This window comes from Miniopterus natalensis, chromosome 19 (genome assembly GCF_054644295.1).
Source record: "Miniopterus natalensis isolate mMinNat1 chromosome 19, mMinNat1.hap1, whole genome shotgun sequence".
Lineage (NCBI taxonomy): Eukaryota > Metazoa > Chordata > Mammalia > Chiroptera > Miniopteridae > Miniopterus > Miniopterus natalensis.
Window position 1 is genome coordinate 17,875,026 of NC_142099.1, and position 23,896 is coordinate 17,898,921.

Sequence of the window (23,896 nt, forward strand, 5' to 3'; positions counted from 1 at the left end):
GAGATCTAAAGATATTCTAAATTTGTATGTGTTTTGTATAGTACAGATATTCATCTTTCAGAATCTACTCTGATTTAAAATTATATATATAGGTCTAAATAAAGAAAAATACTATTGGCCTCCTGAAGAACTACTATGTATTTGTGGAAAGATACCTGTAAAACTATCACCAGTAGTACCTTTGAGGAGGGAGTTTGTTTAATAATGTTTGATCAAGGGGAACTTAAGCTTTATAACATATAAAAGTTGAGAATGAGGATATAATCTTACACTATTTGTATAATTAAATATAAACAATCTTAAATGCAGGTAATTTTTTTTTAAGCCACAAATATAAGATAGCTCAGATAGCTTTACTGAGAATCAAGCGTCTTCATGGAAGCAGCTTTATAAAAATTCTTTTGACCGAAATGTTCAGAAATTAAACAACATGTGTAACATATAAGGAATATTGAAGTTGACCATGAAAGGCCTAGAACAGAAAGCAAGAGAATCTGTATTTATTCTTTAGGCAATGAGAAGCTGCTAAAAGTGTTCAAGTAAGGGCAATAAATTAATCAACCCTCCAAACCCTGAAAGGTTTATTTTTTCCTTTTGAAGACTGAGCTATCCTATGCCAAATCACAACAACTAGAAAGTAGTGAAAATGGGAAAACAAATGGTATTTATGTGTGTGAACTGATTAGCTTACTGAGAGTAACAGTAACCAAAACTATGTTTACTGATAACACAGTTAAGTAGAATATTTCAGAATTTCTGTTTATTTGTTCTAGGAACATTATTTCTTCCCAGTGAATATGTTATTGGCATAAATGCCACTTCTGAAACAGATTAATACTAATTTTATCTTTGACTTATATCACTAATTTCGGGGTGGTGGTGGCGACTATTATTACTTTAAGTAGAACACTTTAAAAGTACCCATATTTCCTGTTACAATAATTACAATTTTAAAAATTGTAAGATGATTCAAGTTAGCATGCAAGCAACTCTAATATTTTATTAAAACCACAGATTGCTAGGAGTTCTATTTACTTTAGTCTTACAATGGCTCTCCCAAATTGGCTTTAGAGAATATAAGCTGGAGAAAAAGTTGTTTTCTGCCTTTTCCTACACAATAAGAAAATGTCCTTGTTAAACAAGTAACAGACAATTAATAAACACCTTTACCTTTATGTTAAAAATATCCTCTCTTTTGGTAAAAGCATGTTCTGAATAATCTCAGGGCTTAGGAATAGATTTTAAATGATTTATAAAGCTTTTTTCTCAATACTAATCACAAAGAGGTAGTTTAAAATTCCTAATCTATTATTTTCAAGGAGACCATGACTTAGGATTTGCTATTTTAACAGAAATGCTTGTGTTTTTTAGTCCACCTTGAGAAACTTCATGGTATAAGCTCCAGTAAAAAAACAAAACCAAAAAAATCAACAACAAAAAAGAGCAACTAGACATCATTTTATATTACGATAAAAGAATAAAATAATGAAGTAAAAAAACAGAGAGAAATGAATTCATTACATGAAACGGAAATATAAGATCTAAACGACGGTACAGACGGCAGAGAAGCTTAGAATTAGCACAATGCATCACTACCCAAGTAGGATCCACAGTGTCCTTGTAACAGGAAGTCAAAATATAATTGGTAGGTAGCTCACATACTAATTATCTATTTCTCATAACTCCAAAAGCAATGTTTAGCAATGTACAGCCCATTCCTAATGTCAAATTCATCATTACAAATGGTATTTAATAAGCAATCTTGTGAATATGACTGTGTACTGCTCTCAGTGGTAAAATAAATGGTACAGCTAGAGAGTGATGTTTTATAGCTTAAAGAGAAACATGTAGATAATAGTCTACATTTAAAGAAATCTTTCAATTCTAAATGAAGATGATTCAACAACAGTCATTGTTTTCTAGTAGTAAAGGTTTTTCTTATGATTAAAGGCATGTTTCAGTAAGTGAAAGGTACAATTAAAAGTAGTGAGAAAAGTAAGGACTACTGGTTTAATTAATGCCTGTTCTGATACCTCTATTTCAATGTCAAAAAACAAGTCTTTAAGTCATGTCAAACCTCACTGTGCTGGCTAGGGCCGATGACACTCAGCATCCATTCCTATCACCTTATACTATTTATAGCTTATGGAAGGTGGAAAGCTAAAAACTACATTGCTCAGATCCCCTTGCAGCTATGCTTCTGGATGTGAATTAGATTCCACCAATGAGGTACACTTATGTAAGATTTTCAAGGTAGAAATTTTATGGTCATTCTGCTTTGAATATTTCCACTGAAAGCACCATTGTAAAGGAGGTTCTCTGTGGTAGTGTTCCAGTGTCCAGTCTCTATCTCTGTCGCAGATACAGTGAAAGATTTCTGAGCCCTTGGTTATAGCAAGGGCATCATGTTCTTGATCTCAAAAGTTCTAATAGCTGAGAAACAAAGAACAGTTCTCTTAGCCTATCTGAACTCATGGTGAGTTAAGAGTCATTCCAGGAGGCTCAGCCTACAGATATCCAACCCTTCCAATAATTAAGTTTGGGTAAGAATATTATGTGGTGTTCTGGCCTGAAGCACCTCCAATCCACACACACCCCTACATACACAGACAAATACACCTTGAAGAAACTGACAGATATTTAGCTAGACTGACCAAGAAAAAAGAGAGAAGACACAAATGACCAATCAGGAATAAAAGAAGGGACATTATTAACTGACACTATGAAAATTAAAAGGATTATAAGAGAATGTTATAAACAACTTTATGCCAACAAATTTAAAAAATTAAATTTATAAATTCCTATAAAGACAGTAACTATCAAAACCAACTTCAAGAAGAAATTAAAAATCTAAATAGACTTATAAGTAAAGAAATTGAATTAGAAATTTAAAATCTCCCCACAAAAGAAAGTCCAAGTCCAGATGGTTTCACTGATAAAGTCTATAAAGGTGAAATAATGCCTATCTTTCACAAACTCATTCAGTAAACAAAGGAAGAAACACTTCCCAGCTCATTCTATGAGGCCATTAGTAGTCTGCTATCAAAGCCAGAAAACAGCATAAGGAAAAAGGCTACAGCAAACCAAATCCAATAACATATAAATAGGATCTTAGATCATGGCCAAGAGAGATTTTTCCCAGAAATGGAAGGGTGGTTTAACATAAAAAAGGAAGAAAGGAAGAAGGAAGGTTGGTTCCATGTTATTACAATAAAGGACATAAATCACAAGATCATCTTAATAGAGGCAGAAAAAGCATTTGACAAAATCCAACACTCATTCATAATAAATACTCAAACTAGGAATAGGTGGAAACTTATTCATTTCCTCAGCTGATAAAGGATGTCTACAAAAATCCTACAGCTAATACCACACTTACCTGTGAAGAACTGTGAAAGTCACATTTCTAGTCAGTAACAAAACAAAAATTTAAATAAGGAAGAAGTTCAAATGAAAAAGAATAGCACTTAATCATGAACAAAAATTCTGTATGTTAAAGAAATGAGAATTCTACCCACACATACATGTTAGTCCATACCCTCCTTGAATTTAACTATGAAATTATGTCAGTATCCAAGTGAAATAAATAATTCATTGAAATGAGGAAAAGGTGTAATGACATATTAAGATTTAAATTGTGCTTTTCTCTTTTAAAAGGTGATATTTTGCTCATGATATGATGCTAGCTTATCTTAAAAAACAGATTATCAATAAAAAAGAACCAAGGGGATTTCACAATGCAGAAGTTCAACTACAGGTGTAATAGTAATTACATTGGTACAAGTATAAACTTGAACTGCCCCAGGAAAACCTAGACATTTGGTCACCCTAGGCATAAAAAAAGTACTTTAGCAAAAAATTCTTTGCTATTATTATAACAGCAAGCATTTTTATGAATACTTACTATATTATTAAGCACTCCATGACATAAGGCTTTAAGTGTTTTATTCACTGTCCCTAGGTAGGTAATTTGTGCATAGAAGGCACTCAATAAATAGCTGTTGAACTAATTAATCAGTTTCCTTTAATAAAAAAAATTCCTGTGTCTATACAATATACCTTAATGGTTTAAGCATCACGACCTACGTTTGTGAATAAGCAAGCATTAATTCACACATACAAGACCTTAGAGGAACCATGACAAAAATAAACAAACCCATACCTATGTATTGAACATTATGACAAAATACTGAAATGAAGGCACAGCAACAAATGAGTAATGACAGCATACTGCACACTTCTAATTTAGAGTCTAACAATGAAAACACAATTTAAACCTACAAAGAAAATTATTTGTTTTTACAACACCCTTGTATCTTACACATGATTCTCAACCAACACCAAAAGAAGACAAATCTACTTGTATTTCTTACCAGCACAGCCGAAAGCCAAATGGTATCTAGAAGAGGGGCTGAATTTAACACAGCACACATTAGCCTTTGCCTCAATGCTTGCCACTGAGTTGTCTAGGTTGGTAGACCACAGCTTCACTAAGAATAAAGGAAAATAAAAATAAACAATCATTAGCAAATGCTTCTGTAACTTAGAAAGTTTGCTTATTGCTACAGCTATGTTTTTGAACTAATCTAAAGCATTTTCATTTACCAGGACCAAAAATTTTTAACGTAACAAGTAAATAATAGAACAGTGTACTGAAACCAAGAGAGCTTAGTTTCAAAGTCAGAAAACAAACAGATATTCTATGTAAAATAAGAGGTAACACGATCCCATAACTAAATCCATTCCAGTGATATATACTGAGATTTGTAATGATAGGGAGAAGAAAGCTGACTGATCAGAGCAGGTCAGATCTGAAAGCACAAGTAGAAAAATGGGCTGTTGTCTTGTGAGGTATGAGAGCAACCATCATGCCATTTTTAAACAGAATGTCCTAGTAGGCACTAGAACACACATATAAAATGTTTTCAGGATATAGGTCACAATCCTGGTTGCATAATAGAATAATAAACATTAACAATAAGGTAACAAAAACCTTCCCATTCATCTTTTGATTGGTCCCAACGTCCCATCCAGGACAATACCGAGATGAGGTAGGTCCAAATGTTAGTGTTTTTTAAAGCTCTCTCAGAGATTCTAATGTGCATTTGGGGTTGAAAACCAGTATTAGGGATGGAGGCATAGTAAAATTTTAAGGAATACCAATACAATAATTTGTAAAAGTAAAAATGGTCTCAACAACTACTGCTTCTGGAAGTTACATGTAGAAAAGAAGGAAAAAAATACAAAGAAATTAAGGCTACTAACTCTAAGATAAAATAATTGTTAATAGGGCTTTATAAATCTAACGGTGAGAAGAACCAGGCCAAACAGGACAGTAAGGATAACAGAAAAGAGTAAATAATAAAGATAAATATAAAAGAAAAAAGAGAGAGGTCAACTAAATTGGCAGAAAGATGTAGAATTTTTGCCTTGAAACATGATTAACTTTATTCAAAAATTTTAGTATACACTGGAAATTTAATATAATTCAGAATGCAAAGATGTCTAAATGTTTCAGGGTGAAAAAAGTTCATTCAATGGTATATATAAAGGAATTAGCTACAAAAATTTCACCATGTGGCATGTATCCAGAAAATATAATGACGATGCAGTATACCTATTTTTCTTTCATTTCAAAAGAGATAAAGATTTTTGGGCTTAGGTTATTTTTGGAACAATCAGTAATCACAAAGGATTGCTGTGAGTTTCAATAAATACTTGTATGTCTGACAGTAAAAGGAATGAAGGGGGTGGGGGGAAGGAAAAATGATTCAAACAGTACCTTTTGCATCATCAGAACCGGAAGCCAAGAGTTTTGGATCCATCAAATTAAAGTCAACACTCCAACACCTCTTCTCATGCTCCTGGATGTAGAAGGAAGACAAAGTAGTCTCAGACAGAATACAGATCTTAAAATAAATAAAGCAAAAAAAACCCCCAAACCTCGATACCAATTTGTTGCTGTGGTGGGAAGGAGAGAGAACAGGATATGAAAACAAAAGAGATGCAAAGTAGTTCCGAAACTTTTTATATATAATATGCATTTACTAATATGTGATACATTCTACAAATGCAAAAGTCTGAGAAGATGCTTCTAAAAGCATTATTTAGTATTATATAGGTGTAAAAAGTGCTAAATAGTGACTTTAAATTTTTTAAATTATGAAGCATATGAAGATTTGCAATTATTAAGAAAGTGAAAATCTGATTTTCAAAACAAGTAACTAGTATCCTTATTTACCTGATAGACCTTTGACCTCTGTCCTGTGAATCCATCCCATAGGATGACGGTGCCTTCATAATCACTGCTTGCTAACAGGTTCTTATGGTAACTACTCCAACTGATACAGCTGAAAGAAATATATTTAAGCCTCACTTTATGTAAAAATAACAATGGACAGAAAGGATTTTGATGTGGCCAGAAAGATTAGAACCCTTCTGAAATGTTCTATATAAGTTCACAATCATTTTTCTGCTCACAACAAATCTGGAATAAAATGGATAAAATAATTCCCATATTTTCCTACTGAAACTACCAAGTAATGACCCATACCACTTTTCACTCTGATCACTAGCTAAAAGATGGATATGAGCGTAAAGCTGCCAGTGGCCATCTTTGATACATGAGGAAAGTATACACATGTGTGAAGATAATAGAGGCCAAGGGAGCACAAAGCATGCCACAGCAGAATGACATAATCATACTGTTTAGGTCCCTGAATTCAGTTGTAGCAAATTATAAAAGCCAATAAAAACTAGTTTAAATTGAGCTTCAGTTTACATTAAAAAAAAATCTTAACCAACAGAATCTTATGACTGAAATTCCAATGAACAGCATTTAACAGTGAGATTTAAACTTTTAACATTTATGGTTTCTATTCTCAGGCACTCCAAAATTGCAAATGCAACGTCTAAAAATGTACATTTTTGGTGAGACACAGATGTGAACTGTGCATATAGAAAAGCATATAGTATATTAAGAAGCCACTTTGAAAGCAATTAACCTAGATGACTTCCAAGCATATGAACATAATAAAATATTTTGCTCTCTACTAGTTGCATTCATGCTAAATTTCAGAGATTGGAAGAATTAATTTGCATGTTTAAATATACTTACTTGAATTTCTGGGTGAAATTACATGGAACACTTAAGAGCTAAATTGGATTCAGATAGACCTGAGCTCAAATTCCAGATCTGCCACTGACTAGCTGTGGCTTTGGGTAATTTACTTCACATTCACTGTTGCCCTGCTCCAAACTGGTTTTAGATATGCTTACATATTGATTCTTTGAGCCCTAAGCCCATAGTGTCCTGTCTTGAAAAGCATCCTCCATTTACTGCAAGGTACCTAAAGTATTGCTATATTTTTACATGTGTCAAGACAGAAAGGATAAACTCTCTAATCCACATTTTCAATAAAGTGACATTTGCTACGAATTCTTGATATGGGCCAAGTATTGTGCTGAGTGCATTATGTGGATTTATTTAAAGTACAATCTTATAAAACAGGTATTACTCTTACATTCTCCATTTTATAAATGTGGAGTATAAAACGGTTAAGAGCACAGACTCCAGAACCAAACTACCTGTTTGAATCCTGGTACCTCCAGAGACTAGCTGTGTAATCCGAAGCAAGTTCATTAACTTTTCTGTGCTTCAGTCTCCTTGTCTATAAAATAGGGCAATAACAGTAACTATCTCATAGGTCTGCTTAAGACAATGCACTTAGGGCAATGTCTGCCATTGATAACTGAGCAGACTCACAAATTATGAGTATACCATTTTTATGAATGAATTAGAAAACAAAAAGGAAAACTACAACAAATTATGTAAAGACTGTAATACTATATAATTAACATTATTAAACACACACATACTATATATGTCATTCATTCAAATAAAAAGGGTACAAAGATGACTGGGAAATGTTCAAAGCTCTAAATAATTTATTATTAGATGATTTCCTTATATTATTCTCCTTTAAGCCAGTGCCCATGAGACCAGCTTAGGAAACTTATTTTGAAAATTAAGATTCTAGGATTCCTCTAAGATTTTTGGGTTGCAAACCAGAAATACAGCCCGGTTCCTGAATTTTTAACAGTATCCCAGGTTTAAACACTGTAAAAAAATGCAGTATTTTACTGTACTCAATACGAACTCTAACCCCTAGTACATGCAACTTAAATATTATGCCCTTGCCCAGCCGGGCATGGCTAAGTGGTTAAGCATCGACCCAGGATCCAGGCGATCGGGGTTCGATTCCTGGTCAGGACACATGCCTGGGTGGCAGGCTCGATCCCCAGTTGGGGGCGTGCAGTAGGCAGCCAATCCATGACTTTCTCATCATGGGTGTTTCTATCTCTCTATCCCTCTCCTTTCTTCTCTATGAAGTCAATAAAGATATATTTAAAAAATATATATATACATACATACATACATACATATATATATATATATATATATATACACACACACACATATTATGCCCTCAATGAAAAGAAGCAGAATGTTCTTATGAAAAGAATTCTTAAAACTATAAACAATTATAATATTTAGAGATGTGCACACCAGGGGAAAACTTCCTGACTTTCAGACACTATTCATAAACTGCAGTAATCCTTTATTCAACACCTCATGAAAGGCCATCTACAACAAAGACCTTTACTTGATTAAGTGAAAGAAAAATAGCTTTCACTTGATAAACTGAAAAACAGTAACTACAGGGGAAAAGCAATCAAACCTACTAAGAAAGATATTCTGATGTATCCTCTGTAGGCAATTATAGTGTTCACCATGAATAAGTAAGGAGTTTCACAGAAAAGTAAAATAACAAACTCAAACTAATTATAGATACTAATTGTTATATACAGACTGCATTATGCCAAGAAAAAAATGTAGGTACCTGATTTTGGAATTGCAGGTCATTTCATTTTCAGGGTAGTGAATATCCACTGCATCCTGAATGACTGTGCCATATTCATAGACTTTAATCTTCTTTGTAACCCCAGCAATTGCAAAATAGTCACAATCCCGGTCAAATTCAATACTAGGAAAATAAAGCATATACTTGATAAGACTATTTACCTGTACTTGTGATGTTTACAATGACAACTATTCAGAATCTGTTTTTTTCTATTTCTGAAGTGATTCTGTCTACAATGATAAGAGATCTACTTGAAAGGCCCTCAAACTGTACCAGGCCCTAAGTCCAGATTAAGTCATGATCAAGACATATCAAATTACAAGTGGTGGCAAAATGTGCATAGCTACCCAATTCTGCTTATAGATGGTTCTTTTGTTCCCAGAAGCTTGGCATATTTTTCATTTCAGCTTTAGTAACCATATTACCACTTACCCAACTGTCAAGGCTAACAAGTTATACTGTAAAAGTAGTGAGAAGAGACTTAATGGTTTGAGATATTAAAAATAAATAAAAAAGAATTATCAATTAATTTTTTCATAAATTATAGCTATTCCCCTTCCTAGAATTTCACAGCAATTAATGTCATTTTAATAAATAAATTAGTATATAAAAGGAATTACTGAAACAGGAAAGGGAGGGGTGGTGACAAAGGGATAAAATACACATAAAAATGGAATCATCAAATTATCATTATGTTTCTCCAATTTCATTTCTAATCTCCCAAACATATATGATCTCTGACTTATGAACCTCAATACAGGTTCCTTATACCACAAACAAACAAGGGAAAAACTAAAAATCTCCCTTCTTTTAGAGTTACTTGGGAATGTACCCACCCCTCTGACTTTATTTTATAAAGTTCTTAAATAAGCTACTTCAAAGCAAAGCCTAAGACCTTATTTACCTTCACAGAACTTAATTTGCAGCCTCAACAAAGTTATTATATAACCAGCAAGAAACCTGAGTGACCTAAAGGAATTAAGAATGAAATGGATCATCACAGACATTATTTGTCAATGAGTTCTGCTTAGCCACAAGGCTAGAGATTATATAAGAATTCTCACTGATCTACGATTACATAATAATAGCTAAGACTCACTGACGACTCACCCACTCCAACCAATACACATATGAACTCATTTAATTCTCATAATAACTCTATGAGATAGGTATTATTTTTATCCACCTTTCACACATGAGAAAATGGAAGATTAGAGGTGAAGTAATTTGCCCAAAATTAGCCGGCTAGTAAGTGGCTAAGATGATATGCTAGAAGTACTCTGCATATATCAATCACTCATTAAATGCACACCAATCCCTATATGACACACTTTCTTTATGGGTTACCTGTGATATTCTTTCACAGAACAGTTAATGGTTAGTTAATAATTTAATGAGAAGCTTTGCTGAGCTGATGATGAGATGAATAAGGAAAATAAGTACACATTAAAAATAGTTCCCATAAAAACACGTTGAGGTGCTCACTTTTCATTACAGTTCTAAATCTTTCTTAATTTTATAAAAGTTTTAAAGGAATTTCACTAAATATCATTGACTATAGCACAATTCAGCCAATGTTGCCTCCAATAAAATAGGACTATGTAGCAATGCAATAGATTTATTTGCACAACAACTTCAACTGAACTCCTAGCTCAGCTTCTGTCGTATGGATTCTAGTGCAACTTAACTATATTGATGTCAACTATTCAGCTCTCCTGACTCATTCTATACCCACAACCTCATGCCACTGAAGAAAAAATGTTCCTGTGTCTGGCAAAGGACAGAGTTATTGGAGTTGAAATCCTACTCTTAACTTAGGCGGTTTTGGTATAGCTGAGACTTCATGGAAGAACCAGTTATATTATCCCTAAATACCTTTCCTCCACCTACAAACATACATGGCTAACCAACAACATCCCAATGTTGTACCATGAGTTAACATGACCTTTCCAAACTATAGTTCTTAAAATATAAAGAAAATTTAAACACTAACTTATCAAAACAACAGTCCAAAGACACTGAAAGGAGAAAACTGACATATAAATAAAAATGCTACCTGTCAAAAAAACTGACTTAATGATGTAAGTCTATTATTTCTTCTGTCACTACTTCCTCTGTCTTTTTTCAACAAAGATTAATTATCGACATTTACTCATTCTTTATTCTCATACTAAAAAATTAACTTTTTGTTTTGACTTCACTGCTATTATTTTCTTACATTTTGGTTATGTTTTGCTCTTAACGTATTGGGGTATGAAGGACCTGTACAGTATCCTTTTTTATATTCTGGGACATTGAGGTTCTTTACAGTTTAAATCAATAAGATTTTAATAGAAATACTGACCAAAAAGTGTAAAGAATAATATTATTTACTATAAATAATATAATATCATAAATTTTGATTGAAAGAGAAAGAAAGAAAAACAGCTGCCTTTTTAAAATATGCAAGTACTTGCACATAACTGAAACTCTGGATTTAAGTACTTTCAAACACTGAGCCATTTGCTCCCAATCTTGGACAGAATTAAGCATATCTGTTCCCAAACATAAACATAATTAGGACCTAGAGCAGATCATGAAATAACACAAGTGGACAATGTCGGTTTTAGAGCTTTTCAGAGCTTATCCAAAATGGACCTCTTATTTCACAATACAATATTTCAGCTGCTTTAATTAGGAAATGTAAACAAAAATAATAAACAGTGACCAGCCTGGATAAAACAAAAACAAAGTAAAAGGTAAACAAATTAAATAAAACATACCTGCTTCTACAATTAAATTCACAAGAGAATTGTAAGAAATCTTGCCTGTTATATAAAATTCATTTCTGCTATCCACTATCACCAGTCATTCTTAAAACAAGTGGTTTGAAAGTCATTGCAATGACAAATTGTTTCATAAAATTTTTTAAATTTCAAAATACACAAACATATTTTCCGTGAAAAGTAATATTAATGGAGACTTACTTTAAACATGGAAATAAACTGCATTTTTCTTTCACACTTGAAGAAATGTGTCAACTGTTTTTAAAAAGTGATGTATTTAAACAGTTGTAAAATGTAATTCAGATGTAGGAAACTGGCTATATTCTTTGTCAAAAGGGCCATCAGTCAAGTGATTAGGCATCAAGGCAACAGATCACACAGGGGAGCTGATTAATGCCACCTCAGTACAGTGTGGCACAAGGTGATGCAAAGACATCAGTGTCCCAAGAAAGAAATTTTGTCAGTGTTCCCACTGTTTGTCATATTTTTTGAAATTATAAAACAGGTATGGACAAACAAGGCGGATTAATATCCCTGAACACTAGAATCCAATTTATCAAAAGAAACTGTAAAGTGAACACAGTTGTTAAAGGTCTAATTCATTACCATGATAGTATGACTCAAGAGACAGTGACAACTATAATTTCAAGGAAACAAAGAAAGGTTGAGAAACTGGCCATTGTAATGAAAGAAGTGGGCAGATCTTTAAAGAATATAAACATAGGCAAAGTAAATTAATACTGACATTATTCAACTTTCTCCCAAATGAATCTATAAAACAGCTAAAACTTTCATAACATATCTAACACTTACTATGTGTCAAGCATTATTTTAAACACTTTACATAAAATATATTTAATCTTCAAATCTCCAATGTATAGCTAAGGAAACTGATGTATACTAATGTTAAGTTCTTTGCACAAGGTTCACTAAATAATTCAAATTTAAGCAATCTGGTTCCGTAGTCTATGCTCTCAATAACTGTGCAAAATTCCAATTTTAATGACAGGAAAAAAGGGCGGGTCTTCAAAGAACACATTCAAAGGCAAAATAAACAAGAATACTAACACAGAATAATGACATATACTATATTATATATATGTTAATGATAACATAATAATTCATCCTGTGCAACAAGTTAAACACAGGGAGATAAAAAGAGAGTAAGACAGCCTAACAGTTTATAATTGGTAGGAAAGATTATAGACAATATAAGCAAATGCCAAATGATAAGGACACATATGCTACATGAACTCAAGGAGTGCTGAGGCCCATGGAAAGAAAACGGATGATGCATGAATATCCTCAGGAATCAAAGATCCAGTGTGCCTGTTATCTGCCCAACCTAGCTAATGGAAAACCAGGATTATAAAAACCAGAAAACAACATGTGAGAAGTTCACAGAAATATGAACTAGGACTGTATTAACGCTAACCTGGGCTATTGCCAACAGCCTCTTTACCAAGTCTGTCTGCTACCACTGAGTTTCCTCTTTTCTAATCCATTTGAAGCACTGATGATAGTAGGGTGATTTTCCAGAAACATGTAATTTGGTACTCACATTCCTCACAAACCCCAGACGGACCAGTAACTTAAGACAGTAACAGAAATATCTGACTAAAAGAGAAAGTACATTAACAATCCTAAAAATCATACTTATTCCTTAGAAAACAAGTCAATAATTACCCGGAGATCTGTTTTTAAGTATACAAATGAAACACTCACACCATTCTGTAATAGAGAATGTATTAAACGTTACCCTAAATCTGGATCAGCACTGCCTGGCATTATAAACTGAAGTTTAGTAAAAAACAATCTTTATAACTGGCTTTTACAAAAAAAAAGTTTAATTTGAATAGTTCCAAACCGGGGGGGGGGGGGGGGGGGGGGACGACGACGACGGACACACACGCATCTGAATGTAATGTCTGCATTAAATTAAAACCCAAAACAATGTTCACTATTAAAACCAAGTTAGACAAGACAGTAACAGGGGTACAAAGTATCAGAAAATCAAAAAAATTAATTCTTTTTATTCGTTTGAGTGTCTCAAAAGTAAAGTGTTTTCTGAAACTTATCCAAAGGTTTCAAAAGATCCAAAGGGACTCAGAACAGAACTAGGGAGCAAGAATATCTTAGCTCAAATCTTAGTTATGTCATTTACTAGCACTGTGTTGATCTTACACAAGTTAGAGAATTTCTCTTCACCTCAATTCCTTATCGGTAGAATGGAATTAACAGCAATGCCTTACTCCACAGGGTTAATATAAAGATTAAATGAGTCAGTGAAATACTTACAATGTCATATAAAATACTTATAATGGTGTCTGAAAAGAAGTAATCAAACGCCACATCACCCGTGTAGTGATTGATCTAGCAGCAATGAATGACACAATATATAACCATTTTCTTATGAATTTACTAATGTCTGTTGTAATTCTATTTCAAAAATTTGAGAAAGCATAAGCAAAAATGTTAATCTCTAGACTACAAATGGAGTGTATAGTGGTTTTAAACATAACAATCTAGGTTATGTAAAATTCAACCCAAGAATAGAGAACAGCCATTGCTACTTAGTCAGAGTTTAAACTATGCTTTAAATCATTCTTCTCTGGTGGCTACTGAATACCTAATTTAAGAAAACGTGCAAAAGTGGCATTACTGCTAAGTGTAAGATGAGCTCTCTATGTACTTCATCCTAAGCAATAATTTCTATACCTATTGTGTAATTAGCTGAGACACAGTTATGGTAAACAAATACTGCCCCCTTGTGGATTTATGAGTATGGCATTAAATAACCTGAAATTACCCAGAAGTAAAGGAAGAAAAAATTTAAAAGCAAAGTTTCTGGTTCAGCTTTTTCTCTCAGGGAGATAGTCACTGCAAGTAAGTGATCAGAAGTAGATACATTTCTTACAATTTTACAGTAAGAATAATTTCTTCTACAATATGAAATAATGGACCAAATTCAACATCATTTTTCATCTCTAATGTCTTACCCTTCTTCCCCAAATAAATCCTTTCTTTATTTTTTAGATCCTCACCCCAGGATATGTTTTTATTGATTTTGAGAGAGAGAGAGAGAGAGAGAGAGAGAGAGAGAAACATTGATGTGAGAGAAATATCAATTGGTTGCCTCACGTATGCGCCCTGACTGGGGATCCAACCTGCAACCTAGGTACGTGCCCTGACTGGCAATGGAAGCCATAACCTTTTGGTGTACAGGACAATGCTCCAACCGAGCAACCCAGCCAAGGCCCCAAATAAATTCATTAAATGTCTTTTTTTGAGAGGAATTAAAAGCCTTTAAAATAAACTTATAACCAATAATGGATCTGAATGTGAGAAACTAGGAAAAGCAAAAAAATCATTGGTTCTATTAAAGTTTCAAAGTCCCTTCAATTCTTTGTATGCTATTTTCCCTTGTTGCTGCCTACTAGTCTTCATCTGTCCTAATAAACTTTGAATATTGGAAATTTTTCTTTCAGAAATGTTATTAAAAATATTGCTTACACTTATATGAGATATTTAGTCAAAATCAGAGAGACAGAAAGTAGAATGGTGGTCGCCAGGACTGGCGAATGGGGGGAATGAGGAGTTATTTTTTTCAGTGAGCATTGACTTTCAGTTTTACAAGATGGCAAGTATTACGGAGATGGATGGTGGTGAGGGTAGCACAGTATTAGGAATGTATTTAGTATCACTGAATATTAACTTGTTAAGATGATAAATTTTGCATTATGTGTATTTACCACAATAAAAAAAATTTGGAGAAAAGGAAAGATGCCACATCAAAATCTATGGCATGTAGCTAATACAGTGCTAGGAGGAAAATTTATAACGCAAATTATCTACAATAGAGAAGAAAGATTTCAACTTCAGATAGTTTCTATCCTAAGAAACTGAAAAGATAAGGGCAAATTGAACCTAAAGAAACCAAAAAAGGCAATAAAGAATAGAAATCAATGAAACAGAGAACAGAAAAACAGAGATTATCAATAAACCAATAGCTGGCTACTTAAGAAGATAAAATTACAAAACTTCTAAGTCAGACTACTAAGGAGGGGGAGGGGGAGAAATTTCCAATACCAGGGATGAGAAAGGGAATATCATTATAGAATTTAAAGATATTCAAAGGATAATAAAGGAATATTATAAACACTTGTATGCAAATAAATTCAACAACCTAAATGAAATGGACAAATTCCTTGAAAGACAAACTAAAAATAATGCACAATCAAAAAGAAATGGATATTTGGTTAGCCCTACATATATTGAAAATTAAATTTGTATTTAAAATCTTCCCTCAGAAAAAACTCAAGGTCAATACTGCTTCATTGGAGAGTTCTATAAAATATAAGGAAGAAATAATGGCAATTCTTTACAAACGCATCCAGAAAACTGGAGAAGAGGAAGCACTTATGAGGAGAGTATACCTTGTCACCAAACCAGTCAAAGACATTACAGGAACACAACTCTGACCCTATGAGATGGATACTATTAATCATCCCATTCTGGAGATGAAGAGACTGAGGGCTAAAGAGAATAAAAACTGGCCTAAGACCACAGAACTAAAAATTAGGAGGTAACTGACTTCAGAACACAGTCTCTTAACCATAACACTATAACTGCTTCTCAAATTCAATTAAATTCTAGATACTCTTGCAAAAGAAAATACTAAGGCGTGCTGCCCAGTACTTACCTAGAGACTATGCTGGAACCATTATAGAGATCACTAGCATATGACAGGGTAGCCAAAGGTCGCACTGAATTATATCGAGTAAACTTGGACAAGCATTCCTGAAATTCATCCAACTGGCTTGCTGTTCGGCTGTCATCTATATTAAAAAAACATAATAAGTGAACTATAGCATCAAAGAGCAATATCCACAGATTAAGAATAATATTCTAAATACAAACAATAATTCTTTTTTTAAAAAATATATCTTTATTGATTTCAGAAAGAGGCAAGGAGAGGGAGAGAGAGATAGAAACATCAATGATGAGAGAGTCATTGATCAGCTGCCTCCTGCCTGCCCCCGACTGGGGATCGAGCCCCGATCACCTGGATCCTAGGTCGACGATCAACCGCTGAGCGATGCCTGGCCCGGCAAGAACACACATTCTCTCTCCCTCTCTCCCTCTCCTTCCTCTCTTTGAAACTAATAAAGATAAATTAAAAAAAAAAAAAGAATGTGTATTCTGTTGAAGACCATAATCCTTTTCTAGGGTAGCTGAACCTCTGGCCATTACACCACCATTCATTACATTAACACCTACTTTCAACAGAAGTTATAAAGAAAGTACTAAAAATAGTTATTTCTGTATCTGAAAGTATAGGAATTACATTTCACTTATCTGATTATAAAAAGGTAGGATTTTATTTGCTTGGTTGGTTTATGAACATCCATACATATCTGCTGCCATATCACCTCTCCTATCCTAATTACAGATTAGTTTGTAAAAATGTATCCAGTGTCTCTTTTCTCTCTTCTAATGCTTTATAATTTACCTCCTCTTTCAATTACAATTGAGAGCCAAGGCATTAATTTCTTAATCTTCAACTTTCATTTTCATAGCAGAAAATAAAAGTTGAGAAAGGGGGATGTAGGGCAGGTTCTCATTTGAAAATATACAAAAGAACCACCAAACTTTTAGGTACCCTAGAACTTCACATTCAGCAATATGATTGGTGTAGTCAATGTGCACATTTGATAGGATAAGCTTGAGATTCCTAAAAACTAAGGACAATGTGTATTAAGTATAATACAGCTATGCCCACAAAAATAAAAATCTAATCTTCCTCCTGGTCTTCACTTATCATTTTACTTTCCTATAAAGCTACATCCCCAAAATAAATTAAATTGGTTTGTGATTACCTTCACTATCCCACGGCATGCCTATGCTGCTAGTTAAAAATTATTAATAACAATAGCCTAGCCCAATCTCTCTTTCCGATCTCTTTTTAAATGTCCACCACTTGCCTGGGGTTGTATTTCAACATCATACCAACATATGATGTCTGAAAGGGCTATCATGAACTTGTCTCAGATCACTTTCAACTTAACAGCTTCCTGTTGTAATTTATGGACTATTAGAGAGGTTCAAAAAGGGACTCAATTCCTAGGCAAGAAAATAAAAGCTTTCCATATGTATATTAATTGTTGATTGTTAATTTCAAACACACTTATCAACAACCTTGGATTCCTCATACTCTTCACAGGAAAAGTGCTACGTAAATCTAATATTTTTTTTCCCTGCACCACCAATCTTGAGACATATTTGGCCAAAGGATCTAAGCAATGCGTAAATTATAATACAAACGTGCCAACTCAAGAGAAAACCAAGGCTAAATTTTAAACAACTAATAAAGTATCAGACATTTGTTTTTTTGGTGGCCTTCATTTTGAGCAGGTGTACTACTAAGGACATTAACTAACTGGGCCCCCAACTTATATCAATCACTGTAAATTATATATATCACCTGAACAACTTAAAAAAAACACCTCAAAACCTGTAGGATTGGTATTAATGTCCCAACTTCGTTAGTGAGCAAAGATACCAAGAAAAGCTAAAGATCAGGGAGCTAACAAAAAGCAATAAAAATATCCCATACTATTACATTCATGCCTTTACAAAAGTTATTTCTTCTACTTTGAATATGTTTCTGCTTACCTTTTTTAGCTCATTAACACTAGTCTTGACTAAATACAACTCTTAAGAAATCCCTACAGTGATTATTTACATGTTGCATTCTCCCACTAAGTTTATACTACTCCTTGACAACAAAAACCAGTTCTTACATCTTTTCATTCTTAGCACAGAAGACACTTAGAATTTAATAAATGTTGAATAATAGGAGGCAACTGAATGAAACTTATTTTTGCTAGCTACATATTCATGGTTACTTTTTTTTTAACTTTATATAGCTCACTATATAAAGATTAAAATTCCAAACACAGAAAGAGAACAAAACTAGCTATGGGAAAGCAATGTTTTCCAAGATCTTTAAGAATCTTCACAAAGCTCTGGTAGACTATGTCAAAAATACACGCTTTTGTTTTATAAATAGAACTTTCCATAAATCCAGCATAGGAAGCTAGAGATGGATCTGAAATATAAATTTGAGATACTTTATTGGGATGAACATGTATTAAGTTATGTAATATCTGGCCACTGGGGGCCAGACAAAACACACACACACACACACACACACACACACACACACACACAAAATTTAAATTAAATTTTTAAAAAAAGAAGTCCTAAATGTGTACCTGAGATACGAGACATCCTTGTAGAAAAGTAACATTGTTCTAAGTCTTCAAAATGAGCAGTGAGTCGTTTTCGTCTTGAAGCTAATGTGCTATTATACCAAGGCTGTTTCTTTGTCTAAAGTGATAACAAGACAAGACACTTATAACTCAGGAAAAAAAACATACTTTTTTTCTGCACAGGATAAATAATTTCAAAAGTTCATCACATTAAAATAATTACAAATGGTAAAAAGCCATAGTTCTTACACCACATTTTCCAATTTCTGATTTAAAGTGAAAACATAGGCTCTTAAGGCCAATTTTGTAAAAATAAAAAGCTTCTTTCAAAATCTCCAAATTAAATAAAGATAAAATCCATTATAACTCATTCTAAAATTTAGAATTTTAAGAAAGTCAATATGCAGAAATGGTTAGAAGACAATTATAAAGCAAACCACTTTTTCATCATCCCTGTATTGTAGCCTTGAACTCTTCTGCATAACAGAAACTGTGCTTGACTGTACAGAACATGTCCCTGAGTTTAAACTGAATGAGATTAGGGGGAGTAATATGTATGCACTGAATAGTCTGACATATAGTTTAGAAGATCAAAGTAACTAAATCATATATATATGGACAAAGACAACAAATCTGAAATGTACTGGCACATAATTCCTATAAAAAACAAAATACAGTTGACCCTTGAACAACACAGGTTTAAACTGCATAGGTCCACCTATACATGGATTGTTTTTCAATAAATACTGTATGTATTTTCTCTTCCTTATGATTTTCTTAAGAACACTTTCTTTTTTCTAGCTTACTTTATTGTAAGAATATAGTATATAATGCATATAATAGCATACCCCATGTTGTTCAAGGGTCAACTGTGTATAATATTACCTACATATGTTAATTGAAATGATAAGACAATTCTTCCACAGGTGGTTATTATCGATTATGCTTGCGGCACAGAAACAGATACAGAGATAAGATACAAAACGAGAGATGACACAAGTTCACGGATAACTATGCCACAACTGTAAATGTATTAAGAAATATTAAGGCATTATTATGAAGAAACACTAAAGTGAACCCCCACTAAAACTAGATGGTAGGCACTATTTTAAAGCAGTGCTTGAATCACGAGAAAGTAAGACAATTTCCAAAGATATAACAGATAAACAACTAAACAGGAAGCTGAACTCAGGAGAGAGGTGATGGTAAACAAAATACGGATAAGGGTGCAGACAGCGGAAAGAGGAAGAGAACAGTACCTACTTGGGGTCAATACCTACAAAAGGACAAGTGCTAGAACTGAAATTTGGAGACTGAAAAGAGAAATTGCAAATGAATAGAATGAATTATTCAGAATGAAGGATAAAAGTAAAGAAGATAGAAAACTTGAAAGAGAGGGTAAGAAACATAAAAGACAGTAAGATTTAAATACTCAGACTCAGAACATGTAACATACTGAAGGAGAAACAATTAAAGAATTGATGTTGACAAATTTCTAGTACTGAATACAGACACAGAAATTCTGGAGATCATAAGCCATAAGCAACACATAAGGAACAAATTATTAGTATCCGGAATACATTTTAAAAACACTCCTACAAGTAAATAAGAAAAAGATTGATACAAAAAAAGGGGAGAAAGACATGAAATGCCATTTCGCAAAAGATAAAACATGAATGGCCATAGGAAAAGATGCTGACCTTATTGACAGGAAAATGCAAAGTAAAACTACAACTAAGTTCCATTTAGTATTACCCACTACAGCAGCAACCATTTAGAAATTCAACAGTGTCAACAATGTGGAGAAACTGGAACTCATATACTACTCTGGTGGGAGTTCTAAATTAATAGACTCTGAAAAACATGTAACTTATTAAAAGTCAGCACATTGATAAACACAAATATCAGAAAAGTGATTATCTCTTGACATGAGGTAGGGTGATGGAATTTGTTAGGAGAACATGGGTAACTTGAATGGTACCATTAAAGTTCCAGTAATTAACACAGGAGCTTGGTTCATAAGTTTTTTTGTTATTATTATGCTTCTGATTTACATATTCATAAAATATATTCCTTTTATGTACCAACACATATTTTGTAATTTTTAAGGGAGAAAACTCTAGATTTTAAAAAATGTGATCAGCTCCATGTAGAAAGAGAAAAGATTTCATAGTCTTTAAACATGAGAATTACAATAACAAAAATCAGGAATATGACATGTAACACAAACAAAGAGTACTCAACACTATTTGGTTTGGCTTCCAGTTTTTATAGCATAATTTACCTTCACAATTATTTTGCTAATATTCCGTCTAAGCTTTTCTTGAATTTATTTATTCAGTGCAATTCCATTTTAACCCATCCAAAACTAGGTTGCCTCACAATTTTTGGTAAATACACATCACTTGGCTCAACACAATGATGAGTAATTCATCAGCAGATTATTACTTTCTTATTCCTGAGAAACAATACCTTGATTATTCATAATTTCTTCTTACAGTATTTCCTTCTTCTAGAGGTCTGATGTTACCATTACCAGTATGTTTAAAAAAACCTTTTAACTCATCATTGATGAGCAAATAAATAGCTGATTATGCCTCAAAACTACTCAAGTCCTAATCAATGACACAGTATTCAAAACAGTAGTATTTATTATAGGCTTCTACAGTAAACCAATCTCTGATTTTATAACTCGGATGATTATATTCATGGTACCACTGAAACCTATTGTTAACTATATAATTTACCTGAGAACTGCCACTGAAACCTGGAGGTTGGCTGTATTCTGTGGAATCAATAATACTACTGCAAAATGAAGAGAAAAGATGTGATTTCAGTGTTTATATTACTTTATCAAGAGAAAAAGTAAAACTAAAATACGTGAATCCAATATTTCTAATTTCTAAGCAAAGAAAATATTACCAATAATTTAATGAGACATCAAATAAATGCATAACCCTTAAATGACAACAAAAAAATCAGCAAATATTTAAACAATTTATCCCTTTACCCCACTACCTTAAACATGCAACCATGAAAGAATATCAACAGAAAATAGTCACTGGACAGGTGTATACATAGATATATTTGCTTCAACCTGGTTTTCAGATACATTACATTAATACGTTGTTTGGAACCCCATTTAAAGAAGAGTATTGGGAAAAGAGCACAAGCATGCAATTAAAAGCAATGGTTAACAAATGCTGCTGTGCACTAAAGAGCTATGTGCCCTTGGACAAGTACTTTAAAACCACTCAGTTTCCTATCTGCAAAGTGAGATGAGTGGGAACTAAACTTATCTCTACAATATCCAGAGTCCCTTCCAGGTCCAATGTTATGATAATCATCTCACATTAAAGAAAACTATCAAAAGAATGGAATAAATGGTAAAATACCAATAATCTTTCTTTCATAATCTCAAACCTATATACCAGTTTGCTCTGCTCTGGTCAAATATAATTTGCTTTCTGCATTGGTTCTTTACATTTGGTTACACCGTCTGTGCATTCTTCTGCGTAACTCTAGAAGTCCAGACTATCTTTTTATTCCTATTAGTTCTATCTTGCCATTTCTATCTTATCACTTCATTACTCTTACTGCCTTCCCATTTTTAAACACAATAAATTTGCCTATGAAAACTATTAACACCTGAAAATGGCATAACATATATACCAGCCATGATAAACCAACAGTTATTTATATTTTAAAAACTCCTTTTCCTTATTTCTACTATAAAAATATTTATATTCTTGTCTATCCTAATACATTAAGCAATTGAGGGTATTTAAATGGTTCTCTCTACACAATTACACATAATCATTATTTTATGTTAGTACACAAATAACCTCAAAGGTTATAATATGAGAGGCACTCTTAAGAGCACAGAGTGAGTTTGAATTTCATCCCTTAGCAGCTAAATGACCCTGGGCAAGTTACTAACGTTAATTTGGTTTCTAGTTTCTCCATCTTTTAAATGAGGAAGACACTTCAGAGAGATATGACATTAAAATAAGTGTGTTAAGTTCTCAGTGCAATGCCAAAAAATAGTAAAAATTCAATAAATTTTACCCTCTAGTAATAAAATTAGTAACATTCAACCTCACATTTTCAAAAATATAATAAATCAGATGGAACTGTCCTCACAGTAGTCTTTTTAAAAAGCAACACATATTAACAGATCTTAAGTCACTATGTCCTTAACTGTTTCTATAATAAGACTCAATTAGACAAGAAAGCCTTCTAAGCACTTACACTAAAAATTAAAGAATTAACACATAACGGGTTTCTTCTGATGAAATATAACCAACGCTCACCTTCCTTGCACAGAGTATGACAAGATCACATGTTATTTTCAGTATACTCCATCCAGGGACTAATAGGGCTAAAAATAAGGAGATGCCATGCATTCAAAAATCTCTCTGTTACTTTTACTAATAAAACCCAATCCCCTAGCATTTGTATAAACATTAATAAAATTATGTAGCTGTGCATTTAGAGGTCAATAGAATAGAAGAATTTCTAGATATGATTTTTATGGTGTTATAATTCAGATTTCTTTGATCACAAGTCTGAACAATAATATTGATGTATTAGTGTGTATAAGAAATACTCATCAGATACAGACAATAGCATGGTGATTACCAGGGGGACAGGGGGCTGGTAGGAGAGGGTAAAGGGGGGATAAATGGTGATGGAAGGAAACTTGACTTGGAGTGGTGAACACACAATACAATATACAGATGATGTATTATAGAATTATACACCTGAAACCTATATAATTTTATTAACCAATGTCACTCCAATAAATTCAATTTAAAAATACTCATCAATTTGTTGATGATATTGAAATTACAAGTTTCAAATGGTACTTTAGTCTGCAGAATTTGATTTTTATTTTATATCAGGTTTTAATTTTATTCACTAAGAAAAATTT

General features: G+C 33.0%; 1 protein-coding gene across 3 annotated transcripts in view; it reads right to left on the reverse strand.

Moving 5' to 3' along the window:
* Positions 1 to 23,896, reverse strand: part of COP1 (COP1 E3 ubiquitin ligase) — a 93,440-nt gene that overhangs the window by 23,715 nt on the left and 45,829 nt on the right. For all 3 annotated transcript variants that reach the window (XM_016221443.2, XM_087828287.1, XM_016221442.2), the window contains 7 exons: positions 21,711 to 21,768; positions 18,967 to 19,081; positions 16,392 to 16,527; positions 8,904 to 9,047; positions 6,242 to 6,350; positions 5,783 to 5,864; positions 4,374 to 4,490 (listed from right to left, as the gene is read on the reverse strand). In XM_016221443.2, the coding sequence (XP_016076929.2) occupies positions 4,374 to 4,490; positions 5,783 to 5,864; positions 6,242 to 6,350; positions 8,904 to 9,047; positions 16,392 to 16,527; positions 18,967 to 19,081; positions 21,711 to 21,768 (761 nt within the window). The remainder of the gene's footprint in view (positions 1 to 4,373; positions 4,491 to 5,782; positions 5,865 to 6,241; positions 6,351 to 8,903; positions 9,048 to 16,391; positions 16,528 to 18,966; positions 19,082 to 21,710; positions 21,769 to 23,896) is intronic.